Below are 13,745 nucleotides of genomic sequence, written 5' to 3'. Positions count from 1 at the left end.
GTGGAAAATGACTAATGAGAGTCCCCCTCACCCACCAGCCATCCTCCTGCCCTTGTGTAGGTGAACCAGGCACCTACATAAGTCATTCTAAATAGAGGCAAAATGAGTCACAGTAAAGGCAGAAACAGGTGCCGAGTTATTACTTCTACTCTGATTTGAAGCTCTAGTTTCCTGAAATCCTCTCTTTTCACTATTAAGTTAACAAGGGGTTTCGGAGTATAGTGGGTGAGAAAATAACCTTTTTCTTTCTTAGTTAAAAAGATAACTATACCACAGAATAAAAAAAATTTTTAAGAGATACACTTCCACTGCCTCAACTCCATAAAGTTTAATTTTTTTGCTTGTTTCTCTTTGATCTTTTCTGTGTAGATACATGTTTTATATAATTATAATGCATAATTTTATAGTCTGCATTTTCACTGCCATAAACCTTTTTTTTTTTTTTTTTTACTTCAACACAGTCTTCACAGTTATACTATTTGATACTTTTTTCTCACTGGTATACCAATATTTTAACAAGTTTTGTTGGAGGCAGATCTTTCTCCAGTTTTCAATGTTGGAAATAATGCCACATAATTGAACATCTCTGATTTGGGAATCCTACTCCTAAAATTTTTGTATGAGTAAGTAATTCAACAGAGAAAAAGCTAGTACACAAACAGTATGAATATTTTTGTGATTCTTGATACAAGCTGTGGCTCAAAAACTATTCTAACAATTCATGGAGCCACCAGTGGTTTTACAACTGCACTTGTGTCGGGTGCTATAACGAAAAAATACTGGCTTATTTAGCAGCTAAATGGTACTTTAAATTTGCTTTAATTTTCTTTTCTTTGATTATCAGTAAAATTGAACCATTTTCCATATGTTATTTGCTGTCTGTATTTAGAGGTCATTTTCAGCACTGAGCTTTTGGCTTTTAATAAATCATCACCTCTGCTGCCTGTCACGGTGTCCCGGAGGGTGTTTGTCCCGAGGGCTCAGGGAGACACTGTATGTGAACTACTCTGAACAGGGCCCAGCCCATAATAGGCACACAGTGAATGTCTGTCTCAAGAAGATATAAAAGTAGGAGTATATTACATCTTTCATTCCTTCTCTTTCTCAACCTCAGGGAAATGAAGGGAGAATGCTTGTTGTTTTGTTATTGAACATATGAAAAACAAATTTTCATTTCAAGTACTTTGATATAACTTCAGTATTTCTGAATGAACTAATAACCACATATAGGAAAGAGCAAACTCGGAAGTTTGGGGAATTCCCTGGCGGTCCAGTGGTTAGGACTCGGCGCTTTCACTGCCGAGGGCCTGGGTTCAGTCCCTGGTTGGGGAAGTAAGATCCCGCAAGCTGTGTGGCATGGCCAAAAAAAAAACAGACCTTTGAAGTTTAATTCTTCTGTGTGGTTTTAATTACATAAAGTCTCTCTGATTGCATTGTTTCAGTTTGAAAAAATAATCTCCAATCCCTATATACCTTTCAATATAATACAAAAGCATATTGCTAATGTTAATAAATTCAGTTATTTTTAACTGGTAAGATTTGGTTGAGTGTTTTAGTGGAAGGTATTTTTCTCCCTGCATATATATAGACTTTAAAAATGTGTGTTGTCTCTCTCATTGGTCTTAGGTTAAAAAGGCCTTCTTTGCCCTGGTAGCCAACGGTGTCCGAGCAGCGCCTCTGTGGGAGAGTAAAAGACAAAGTTTTGTAGGTAAGCGGCACGGGCCGGGGATCTGAAAGCCTGAGTTAGCTCAAGAAGTGCTGGTTTGGAGTGCAGCCTAGTGGACATGTTACCAATCAAAGGACAGCCTTGCTTTTACATCCTGTGTGGTGGGACTGCTAGTAAATTCAAAACATTTATGTACCTTTGTGGAGTTTCTTTGGATTCAGCGCCGTTTTGGCTCTGAAGCCTCCTCGGTGCCTTTGCTGGTCCCCTGGTCCCAAGGCTGAGGCCCAACCCCTCCCTGTCGGTCCCTCCGCGGGCCATCCCCACTCCCTCCCCAGTGAGCACTTTTCTGACACAGCAGCTGAAGCGATGGAAACGTGATTGGTACCTTTGATAAAGCGTTGTTATGCTATTTAAAATAGCACGTAACTCAGTATCTAAGCGCCGTAGTTTTCTCATCTTATGAATCACAGTGGACAATGGGTGTCGTCCCTCTTAGGAGGCATTGCATCATTTTGAAATGACACTCCATGTCCACCGCCCCTCTGCTGCAGCTGCCTCAGGGGAGAGGTTCATGCCTTCATCTCTGTAGTCCGGGTGTCCGGCACACAGTGGGCCCTTCATAAATTGTGCCTGTGAAAGCCACTGTTTTTAGAAGGATTCTCAGAAAACAATCCAAGTGCTACCAAAAGTGTCATGTTTCTAGAGCTTATGGGATACTTTATCTTAAAGTATCCTAAATTATTTACATGTAGCCACAAATCTTTTGTGATGTTTAATAACATTCAGAAAGTTTTGTCTTGGTGAATTGCCAACTACTGTGATTAATTCCATTAATTACTATCAGGTTTAATTTCAGCTAAATTTGCATATCTTAGTGTGGTGTAGATAATTAACAGATTAATAGTTTTAAATAATATATTAAGCTGTGCTGGTAGTCTTTAAGGCTGTCTAGTAAATAAATATTCTAGGTTTGCTTATCATCTGAAATTTTTCTTTAATGTTTTCATAGTTTTATATTTAATATATAATTCTTTCTTCCAGGAATGCTAACAATTACAGATTTCATTAATATACTTCATAGATACTATAAATCACCCATGGTAAGTGCCAGAAACCCTTATGTCAAGTAAGTGGAGCTATATATTTCTCTGTACGTATTTAGAGCTCTGTGTGTGTGTGTGTGTGTGTGTGTGTGTGTGGGTGGGTGGGTGTGGGTGTGTGTGTGTGTGTGTGTGTGGGTGTGTGTGTAACATTCTGTGTTTCCCTTTTTTGGTACCGGCTTGGTGGTGCTGATGGTTGATTTTTCCAAATATATATAATGTGCAGGAAACCTCAGTGTAAATCAGTCTGATATTTGAAACTTAAGAAGGTAGTCTCAGGAAGTATAAAAGGCAATAGCTTCTTTATTCAGCTTTCAGAAGTCCTCAGATTAGTGGAATTCTATGTGTTTATTTATTGCCTAGATAGTCTATAAATTTCATTAAATTTATGCTCTTTAACAGCATTATGGGCATGCTGTAGTGTTGAGATCTGCCTGGACCCATGAATGAAGGAGGCCCCTCGCACCCTTCCAGAACAGGGGGTGGCTGTGCCCAGTGAAGCCCACAGTGGAGATGAGACCAACACAGGCCTGACTTCCGGGCCTGTTGATGTGCATGCAGCTTTATGCAGTTGCCCCTGAAATTTTATAAAAGAAATACACAGACTCTGTGCTTTTAAAGAAGTAAAAATTAAAATTGGAGAAATTCAGTTTTGACATTTTTCTGCCACTTAAGAAAAGACTGCTACTGGCTAATTTTAGTGGCAGAACTCCCTGGTTCCTGGTCCAACTGTTTTATAAGAGCATAGTTTGAAAACTACATATGGCCTTTATCTAACACTATGATTTTTGTGATTCTACCAGCTTGTTTGGTTTTTGGTTTTGGTTTTTGTTGTGTTTTTTTGAGTTGTTTTGGTTGTGTGTGTGGTTTTTGTTTTTTTTTGGCAGGGTTGGGGAAGGACAGAATTGTATACTCCGTTTCTTTAACTCGTACTGTTTTGGGTATCTAACAGGTTAAAGGCAATCCAATTAATACTGTTTTTACATGTAATGGTCAGTATTGCCCAATAATTAAATTCCTACACAAAATGGAAAAATAAGCTTCTGCTTTAAGACATACTCTTAGAAGGAAGTTTTACCAAAGACTTCATAAGTATTCCATAGTTATTTCACATGACATACCTGATTTCTTAAATACTGCCAAATGCAGCTGAATATTGGTTTTCTTTATAATGGTCATATCTCTGTTTCAGACTGGCAAAATCAGCACAAATATGATTATTAAATGGCTACATTTTAATAAAATGCAGCTAAACCCAGTATAATAGATCTCAGCAGTAGTTAATTAAATCAGAATTTCTAAAGAGCAGTTATATCTAAATATATAGTCCAAAGTTTTTCTTAATACTTGAGGATACATTTTTTTCCCTCCATATTACACCTCATTTTCTAATTATAAACAGAAAAGTGCTATTGTGAAAGCTATAGCTTATTTCATTTTTAAGAATTTATCACTACTATATAAAAACACAATTGATTTTTATATATTAACCTTTCATCTTGTAAGATTCACTTATTCTAGTAGTCTTTTTGTACATTTGTTAGGATTTTTCTATGTACATAATGATGTTATCTGCAGATACAGTCAGTTGTGCCCACCCCATTTATTGAAAAGACTTTCTTTTTGTCATAGAATTGTTTTACTGCCTTAAATGTGGGTCTGTTGCTGGGCTCTGTTCTGTTCTGTTGTTCTACCTGTCTGTCTCTATGCCAATACAACAGTCTCTTGATAACTGTTTTTAAAAAAAATGCCTGCTGATGTTACTGGGAGTCAGTCCGTAGAGCAGTTTGGGAAGGAGTTGGCATCTTAACAATACCGAGTTTTGCAATCTGTGGACACGGTATTTCCTTTTCTTGCTTTGTTTCATTGGCTAAGACCTCAGTAGAGTGCTGACATCAAGAAAGCGGACCTCCTTCCCTTGTGTTCCATCTTAGAGGGAAAGCATTCAGTATTTCACTGTTACTTACGGTGTTAGCTGTAGTTTTTTCATAGATGCCCTTTATCATGTTGAGGATGTTTGTTCTTTTCCAGGTTGGCCAAGAGTGTTTCTCACCAATGCATGTTGAATTGTGTCACATACTTTGTCTATAGCTATTGAGATTATCATATTCTTTTTCTCCATTCTCTTAGGTACTGTTTCTTCAAGTATTTTTCTGTCCCCTCCCCCACTTTCTAGGCTTCTAGTTACTCAACTGAGACCCTGTTGTTTTGTAGGGGTTTTCCCAGTATTGTTTCCTCTCAGTGCTTCATTTCAGATACATTTTATTTCTGTGTCTTCATTTCCACTGTTATTTTCTCCACAATACCTTACCTACTATTTTTTTTCCTTTCAGATAGTGTATTTTCTGTCCTAGAAGTTCCATTTGGTTCTTCTTTATATTTTCCATTTCTCTCCTTACTATGTTCATGTTTTCCTTTAAATCCTTGAACATGTTATATCAGTTGTTATGTATCTGAGATTGTGTGTGTGTGTGTGTGTGTGTGTATCAGATGCTCTTTCCTTCACCTCTATTCTAGGTCTGATTCTAAAGACTGGTTTTTCTCCTATTATGGGTTACATTTTCCTGCTTCTTGCAAATGTAATAATTTCTAGTGGATGCTGGACATTGTTAATGTTATGTGGTTGAATATCTGTATTGTCTTCCTTTAAAGAGTTGGAGTTTGTTTGGGCAGGCAGTTAAATTACTTGCAGGTCCTTTTTTACTCAGTATTTTTTTTTTTTTTTTTTTTTTTTTTGCGGTACGCGGGCCTCTCACTGTTGTGGCCTCTCCCGTTGCGGAGCACAGGCTCTGGACGCGCAGGCTCAGCGGCCATGGCCCACGGGCCCAGCCACTCCGCGGCATGTGCGATCTTCCCGGACTGGGGCATGAACCTGTGTCCCCTGCATCGGCAGGTGGACTCTCGACCACTGCACCACCAGGGAAGCCCTGCAGGTCCTTTTTTAAAACAGTTTTTATTGAGATACAGTTGATATATCCTATATTTCACCCATTTAGTGTATACAATTCAATGGCTTAGTATATTCAGAGTTGTGCAGCCATCACTACAGTCAATTTCGGAACATTCTCATTACCCGAAAAAGAAACTTCACACCTTTAGCTGTGACACGTCACCAGTCCACCATCACCGCCAGCCCTAGGCAACCACTAATCTACTTAGTCTCTGTAGGTTTGCCTATACTGGACAACTCATGTAAACGGAATCACACAATATGTGGTCCTCCGTGACTGGCTTCTTTCACGGAACATAGTGTTTTCAGGGTTCCTCCATGCTGTAGCATATATCAGTACTTCATTTCTTTTTATTGCCGAATAATATTCTATTGTATGGCCATACCACATTTTACTTATTGATCAGTTGATGGACACTGAATGGTTTCCACTATTTGGCTATTGTGAACAATGCTGCTATGAACAGTCATGTACAGGAGCTTATGTGGATATATGTTTTCATTTCTCTTGGGTGTAGACCTTGAATAGAATTTCTGGGTCACACTGTAATCTGTGTGTAACCATTTGAGGAGCTGCCGGACTTCTCCACAGCAGCTGCATCATTTTACATTCCCAGCAGCAGTGTCAGGGTGCCAGTTTCTCCACATCCTCGCTGACCCCTGTTACTATCTCTCTGTTTGATGATAGCCATTCTAGTGGATGTGAACTGGTACCTCATTGTTATTTTGGTTTGCATGTCCCTGATGGCTAATGCTGTTGAGTATCTTTTCACGTGCTTATTTCGAGGCTTGTTTTTAAGCTTTGTTAGGGTCTTAAGCGTTACTCTGGCTGGTTCAGTTCTACTAGTACTTCTGGGATCTCCATGGATTTCCCTGGTTGTTCAGCAAGGACTTTTCACTCTGCCTGGTGAGAAGGCAAATGCCTTCTCACCCCGTGCACGCCCGGCTTCGTGTTCAGTCGGGGCCTCCAGGCAGTCTCTGCGCAGCCTTCTTTTCTCTTTCTGGACAGCTCCACCTTGTCTGGTAGTCTGTCCTTCAGTTTCTGTCCGGCTCCGTCTGCCCAGACTTTGATTTCTACCTCCTCAGCTCACTGAGACCTGCTCCACTTGGGGTCAGCTGCCTGCATCACAGTCCACAAAGTGCCTCTCAAGAGGGACGTGGAGGTCACGGGGCTCAGCTTGCTTCCCTTCTCTCGGGGACGACGGCCCTGCCTCGTGTGTTGTCTGGTGTCTGAAAACAGTTCCACGTATTTTCTCCCATTTTCTAGTTGTTTTTAGCAGGAGACTCAGTGTGGTCCCATCTACTCCATCATGGCTGATAGAGCTCTGTTGATATTTTAACCACACCTTTTTCACTGTTTTGTTGTTGTTGTTGTATGGTTGCTGAGTGGGTTTCAGTATCATTTTTAACTTACCACAGTCTATTGAGAGTTAGTATCAGAATTATATGGAAAATATAGTTCCATTTAATCTACCCCTATCGTTTTTGTTTTAAACAAAATGAAGGGTAAAAGGGAAAAAATTAGGCTTTTTTAATCTTGATTTTTGAAGGACAGTTCTGCTGTTTTATAGAGATGGAGTTAACTGTTTTTTGGTTTTGGGGGTTTTTTTCTTTAACACTTTAAGGATGTAATTTCACTGGGAGGTCTTCTGGCCTCCCAGAGCTTCTGATAAGAAGTCGGTAGAGATCCCTGTCCTCGTCTCCTCTATGTGAGGCACCATTTCTTTCTGGCTCAGGGCTTTCTCTTTAACCTTGGACTTCAGCTGTTAACTGTGATATGTCTTTGTATTTATCCTGTTCTGGGTATGTTGAGTTTCCTTGATCTTCTAAGTTGCTTTTCTACCTAACTTGGGAAGTTTTGGGCTGCTGTTTCTTCATTTTGTTTTTTTTATATCAATCTTTCTCTCCTCTCCTGGGACTTCGATTCCTTGTATATTAGACCCCTTGATACTATCCCATAGTCTCAAGTCTTTAGTGTCATTGATCTTAAGATTGGATAATTTCTGTTGCTGTATCTTAAACTCACTAATTCTTCCTTGGGTGATCTCCAATTTTATTTTCAAACCTTATTTCTACTGAGTACTTATTTTCAGTGAGATGGTGAGCTTAAACATGAAAGATTTTGTAGCTTCTTTGTAAAAATTTCTAGGCTGATTTTCCACAAAATGGAAATGGAACTTTTAAATTATAATTTTATGTATATTATGGAAAGAACTCCTTATGACGGGACCCAAGGCTGCTGCCTTTCCTATCAGCCACTGTAGTTACACAGATGTAGGTACTGTATACCTTTTTTTTTTTTTTTAATTATTAAAGTCTGTGCTTGAGCGGTGGTTGCTTCTTCCCTGCCACCTACAGAGCCTGCCGTGGTGACACTTCTTGTTTCTCCTCTCCTGCCCTGCCCACTCAGTTCTCTCTTTCCTTCCTCCTGACCCCTCTGCTCGTCTCCCTGCAGCTTCTCTTCTTTGGAAATCTGAGTCCACTTCCTCCACGTGCACATTCTCCCTTCAGGTCCTTGGTCCTTGCCATTGAAATTCAGGTCTTTCAGAATCCTCCTGGAGAACCGCCTCAGTGATGGAGAGCCCTGTGCCATCTCCCTGGAGCAGAATTAGTCACTATTAGTCACTACCCACACAGCACTTTTCATACTGTATTCTGATTAGTTGTAGGGCAGTGTTTCTCAGCTGGGAGTGATTTTGCCTCCCAGGGGACATCTGACACTATCTAGAGACATGTTTTTATCATAGCTGGGGGAAGGGTGGGGCGGTTCTACTGGTGTGTAGTGGGCAGAGGCCAGGGATGCTGCTAAATGTCCTACAGTGCACAGGATGGCCCTACAACAGAAGCATCCAGCCTAACATGTCAGTAGTGCCTAGGTCGAGAAAGGCTGTCATCGGGGTATCTGAGGTTCCTTCTTGTTAGGTAGTTCTTTGAGGTGGACGCTGTGTCTTACTCATGTTTGTCACAGACACACACACACACTCTCTCTCTCTCTCTCTCTCTCTCTCCCTCTCTCCTCTCTCTCCCTCCCTCCCCATCCCGCCAGCGTACGAGACCCCCACGTTAGCTGCGTCGTGGCCATGCTGGTGACCGTAGCTAAAGCTCCGAGCGGGCTGTACGAGCAGAGCGCGGGCATCACCGCACGACCGCCTACGTGAGACGTAGACCAGGAGTGCTCTACTTTCACCTGTGTGAAAACCAGAGCCGCATCTTCCGCGATGAGGCTTTTTCTCTCTCGTGGAGGTTGTCCAGTCACCTGGCATCGTTCATCTCTATTTCCCCTGTGTTCCTCTTCCCTAAACCCTTCGGCTCTTCCGTGCAGTTGCCCCTGCACTCGCTCAGTCGCCATGTGAGGCCTCGCGGACCTGACACTCGGTTTTGCATCTGGCTCTGGTGCTGTCACGTTGTCCCACTGCTGGAGCCCGTCAGTGCTGGCCTGGCTGCCTCTGCCGGACACAGAGCCCACCTCGGCTCAGTAGTCCCCAGACTCCTCGCTCCTGTCCCCCAGCACCGTCTCCCTTCTGTGTTCTGGGAACGTGAGGAAGTCCTTTTCCTCTCCAGGCCCTTACGAGCTTATCTTCTTTTATGTGAAGTCCATTCATCACGCAGAGCCTGGCTGAAATCTACCTCCTGAAGTTTTCCTTGCCTGACCTCCGACCTCTGCTCATCCCTACTCTCCCTGCATCCCGGCACTAAATAAGCCTTTTAGAGTATGCTCTGATATGTACGCCTTCTTGTTGGTGGTTTCTTCTTGCCAGTTGTTGGTGGCATTTCAGTATAGGACTGTCTTAATGTTGCCAGGTGGACTTTAAGCTTCAAGAAGCTTCAGGAAGAGGCCAGGTTTTCCTACTGCAGGGCCCCCAGGAGTCCCAGTGCAACACTGCAGGAGGCAGAGTGACTTTCTTAAGTTGAGCCACAGTGGAGGCTGCAGCAGGTGGGGAGGCCCTCCGCCTCAGGCTCACAGAGCACGTGGTCCTCACAGAAGCTGAATGTGGAGGGCCTTCTCTCCAGCTGTTTAGGAAGGGAAACAGATTCAGAGACCTTAAGTACTTTGACCAAAAGCAGCAGCCAAGATGCAGTGATGGGAGTGCTGACGACTCCAGGTGACTAAGTGCTGTACCCCCTGCCCAGCCTCCAGGCTCTCCAGACTCAACGCCCTCTCTACCTTTGTGAAGACGCCCATGTGGTCCAGGCATAACCTGATCCAGCAACTTAATTAGCGAATGATTTAACCAACTGCCCTTTTAAAATTAGAGATGCTAAAAATCTTATGTATCCGCAGAAAGAAGGAATGTGTGTGTGTGTGTGTGTGTGTGTGTGTGTGTGTGTTGGTGTATGTTTTAAAATTTAAGTGTCAGAAATTTTCAAATTAAATTAATGAAAATATTGTGTTGGTTTATGTTTTAAATTTATAAAACACTTGTCTTCAAAGAAAGGTGGAGCACTTTTTCTCTCATATTTCTAATATTGCTGAATTATGGGACTCAGCAGTAGTTATGAAATAGTAATTTCTTTTTTTCCCCTTATGTTGTGTGTGTTAAGATTTGTAAATAAGTTTTTCTTATTTCTAGGTACAGATTTATGAATTAGAGGAACATAAGATTGAAACATGGAGGGGTAAGCACTGTTGAGTGTTAAAAACCTTTTAATATGAGGAAAAAAATGTTCTGCATATGTATAAAATGTTTTAATTTCACAGGTCCTCTTCTCTCTGCTTAAATTTAATTGACTACATTAAGACATTTATGTCTATATTAATTTTGATAGTATGCCATACTACTATAAATATTACCCATTCTGTTTAGTACACATGTATAGAGAACGTATAACAAGTCTTTAGATTAAGGCTGGGATATAGATGGGATATAGTAACTAGTGCCCGAGTCTCTGGCCCCCAGTGGAGCCACCATTCACCACTAAGTATTACCTTCCATATCTTTGCCTTTGTATAGAAAATGCACCAAAGGAATGCCTGAAATTAACAAAAGCAAGGATCTGTTCCTATTTAAATTCAATCATTTCTTTACATTATTATTATTTCTTTACAAATTATGGAGACAAGTAGAACAAGTGAAACTAAAACTAGATGATTTGGATAAAATCACATGAAAATAACTTCAAGATTGCTTTCTTTTGTTTGCAGTATTGAAATTCACCCTTTATAATCACAATACCCTTTTCTGAAATGGAGCCATTTTTTAAATTGTAATTTCATGATTGTGAAATTGTTCTGTCTTAATGAGACCCGTCCTGCTGGGTTTTTACAGAGGGGGCAAAGGACCAATCAGTAAGAATATCCTAGATAGGAGCCTGTGATGGGGATCCTTGAGGAAGAAGCCTTTGTAGGGTGTTCAGGGAGAAGCCTACATTAGAAATTGAGAGGCCAACTCAAGGAATTTTTTTAATTTAAAACTGAGATTTAGCTTTGTACTTCCGTTATCTGCTTAGTACGATAAGCACCCCTTGTGACTGGCTGCGAGATCCGAACATCCGTTAGAATGCTCTAAAGAGAGCTGGGCCTCTTTTAATCCCATATGATTTAGAAGTTTCATTGAATGATATATTTGATTTATGATAGCTTTATCAAGTCAAACCAAACAAAGTAAGTCAACATGGGATCCACATTTTAGCACTGCCTATTATGCAGTGAATATATATATTTTAACACCAAGACAGATACTTTTTAATAAATTCCACTGTATAATGTTAGACCAAGGTTTAAGTATATTTACGTTTTGATGTTACATGGTATTTGGTGGTAATAATAATAATAATAATGTCGAGATTTTCTTGAATGCCTTCTGTGCAGAAACCTCAGTAAAGCAAATTACAGTTTATCTTTACAAAGATAATGTCTACCTACTAGAAAGATCCCCAGATACAGTAGATCAAGCTTTGGTGTGGAAAATAAAACTTAATAACATTTAAAGAACAAAGTCTGTTATAACTTTTATCTTTTAACTTGTGAAAATTAATTTTAAAGGATTTCAAAAAGTCTTCATCTGTTGAGGGTGATAGTGACTTGGTAACATTCTAGTGACCTCTGCTGGTATTGCTCTTTTATCAGATTTCTTGACTTTTCTTCTGATTTTTACAACATCTATTGTAATACTGTTTTTAAATACTTAACTTTTCCACAAAGGCAACATCCTGAAACAGTTTGGAAGTTGTTTAATAATAGCCATAACTATAAGTAACACAATAGTTTTCAGTAAATTAATTCGATTTGGGTTTTTAATCCTTCTAATTATTACCTGTAAATTGAAGGGTATTTTAACTTATGTAATAATTACAAACAGCAAATATGTTACTAATTACATATTTTCTTTCTATAAATACAGAGCTTTATTTACAAGAAACATTTAAGCCTTTAGTGAATATATCTCCAGATGCAAGGTAAACTTGTAAAGTTTTTCTCCTTTGAAAACATTCCATTCATTCAGATTCATCTGTTTTGTTACCATGGGTGATAGATTTTTTTTTTTTAATCTAGATAGGGGCCAGCCTCCTTAATATTAAATTCAGTAAACTTAGAGACCGTAGAAATCACAGCCATTGTTGGTCCAAAGGACTGATAATGAACTAGGAAGATGGTCATACTGAGCAGTTTGAAAATCCAGATCACCTGCAGCAGAAACCCACTAGGGAGCTCATTAAAGCTGCAGATTTCTGGGCTCTTCTCCCAGTCAGTCTTTGGAGGGTTTTCGTGCCCCGGAATGTGCATTAAAACAACTCCCCCAGGGGTCCCAACATGCACTGAAGTTGAAAAATCAGTCTCCTTAGGCGCTGGTCCAGAGGTGGTCAGAGCATGGGGCTGCCCGCAAGTGTTGACCCAAGCCTTCTGCGATGGCTCGGATACATTTTCAGAAATAAAAGCATTCTTAAAACTAGTGCACTAGTGAGAAAAAGTGGAATGTTGATTTTTATTATTTTATTTCCAAGTCCTAAAAAACAGCTACACCCAGCACACCTCCTTGTCGGCAGTCACAGGAGAGGCTGGAGCAGCCACCAGTGGGCTGGCTGAGCACGGAAGTGGCCAGTGGGCTGTGCGAAGTCAGAGCGGCCAGTGCAGGGGGCCCCGGCCACAGCGCCCTCTGTTGCCAGGGTCGTCCATTAGCTTCCCGAGGGGTTAGCGTCGGTCATTTCTCAAATAAAAGCATCCAACCTGCTATTAAAACACTGCTCTCCTAGAGATTTCTGTAGTTCACACTTGGATTTGAGGCTTATTAACAGATTATGGAAAATCGAACATTTTGCTGAAATCTCCAGTTTAGAACTTTTCTCGAGCGCTGTTTTAGGTCAGTCAACCCTTTAATATTGTAATTTAAAGACACAAAGTACGCTTAAAGCAGGGGCGTTCCAAAGTTTTCTCATCCTTCTTTAAAGCCTCCTATAACAACTGTAACGGCTTTTCCCGCAGCCTCTTCGATGCTGTACGCTCGTTGATCAAAAATAAAATCCACAGATTGCCAGTTATTGACCCTATCAGTGGGAATGCACTTTATATACTTACCCACAAAAGAATCCTCAAGTTCCTCCAGCTCTTTGTAAGTAGCTTTTAGTGTTTCTAAAGACATAGCTGCATCTACTTTAATTTACTTCAAGTAAATTGGCTCCTGTTACCCTCGTAGAAGAAATCGTTAGTTTTGAGGTCTCCATTTCTAAACTTCAGTTTCTCAACTCACTCCTATTTGAATTGTACATTCTCAAAGTTGATTCCAGTTAAAAAGTAATCACCTTTCAGTGCAAGTACAAACACTTGGAATTCTCTATTTAAGTGAGAATATTTTATCACCTAAAATGAGGAGAAGCAAAGCAGTTCGCGAGTCAGTCTGATTAAGGAACTGCTTACCCAAGATAGCTTGAGCCAGACTGCCTTATGTGATGCTTTACTGGTGTCACGGTTGGGGACATGCTCAGAAGTCCTGGCCCCAGGATGGTCTTATTATTTACTGCAGCAGTGATAGAAAAGCCCAAAGCAAATAAAGTTTTGACAACAGAATACCATGTTGGTCCAAATCAGGGCTAT

The 13,745-nt window shown here is 40.5% G+C and overlaps 1 protein-coding gene across 5 annotated transcripts in view; it reads left to right on the top strand.

Moving 5' to 3' along the window:
- PRKAG2 (protein kinase AMP-activated non-catalytic subunit gamma 2) overlaps positions 1–13,745 on the top strand; it is a 277,950-nt gene that overhangs the window by 249,315 nt on the left and 14,890 nt on the right. For all 5 annotated transcript variants that reach the window (XM_081243576.1, XM_081243575.1, XM_081243579.1 and 2 more), the window contains 5 exons: positions 1,627–1,708; positions 2,708–2,766; positions 10,288–10,333; positions 12,058–12,112; positions 13,137–13,263. In XM_081243576.1, the coding sequence (XP_081099702.1) occupies positions 1,627–1,708; positions 2,708–2,766; positions 10,288–10,333; positions 12,058–12,112; positions 13,137–13,263 (369 nt within the window). The remainder of the gene's footprint in view (positions 1–1,626; positions 1,709–2,707; positions 2,767–10,287; positions 10,334–12,057; positions 12,113–13,136; positions 13,264–13,745) is intronic.

The sequence above is a fragment of the Mesoplodon bidens genome, assembly GCF_964165515.1.
Source record: "Mesoplodon bidens genome assembly, chromosome: 9".
In the NCBI taxonomy this organism is placed as follows: Eukaryota; Metazoa; Chordata; class Mammalia; order Artiodactyla; family Ziphiidae; genus Mesoplodon; species Mesoplodon bidens.
The sequence above is the reverse complement of the archived record's forward strand: the minus strand, read 5'-3'. Positions and strand labels throughout refer to the sequence as shown.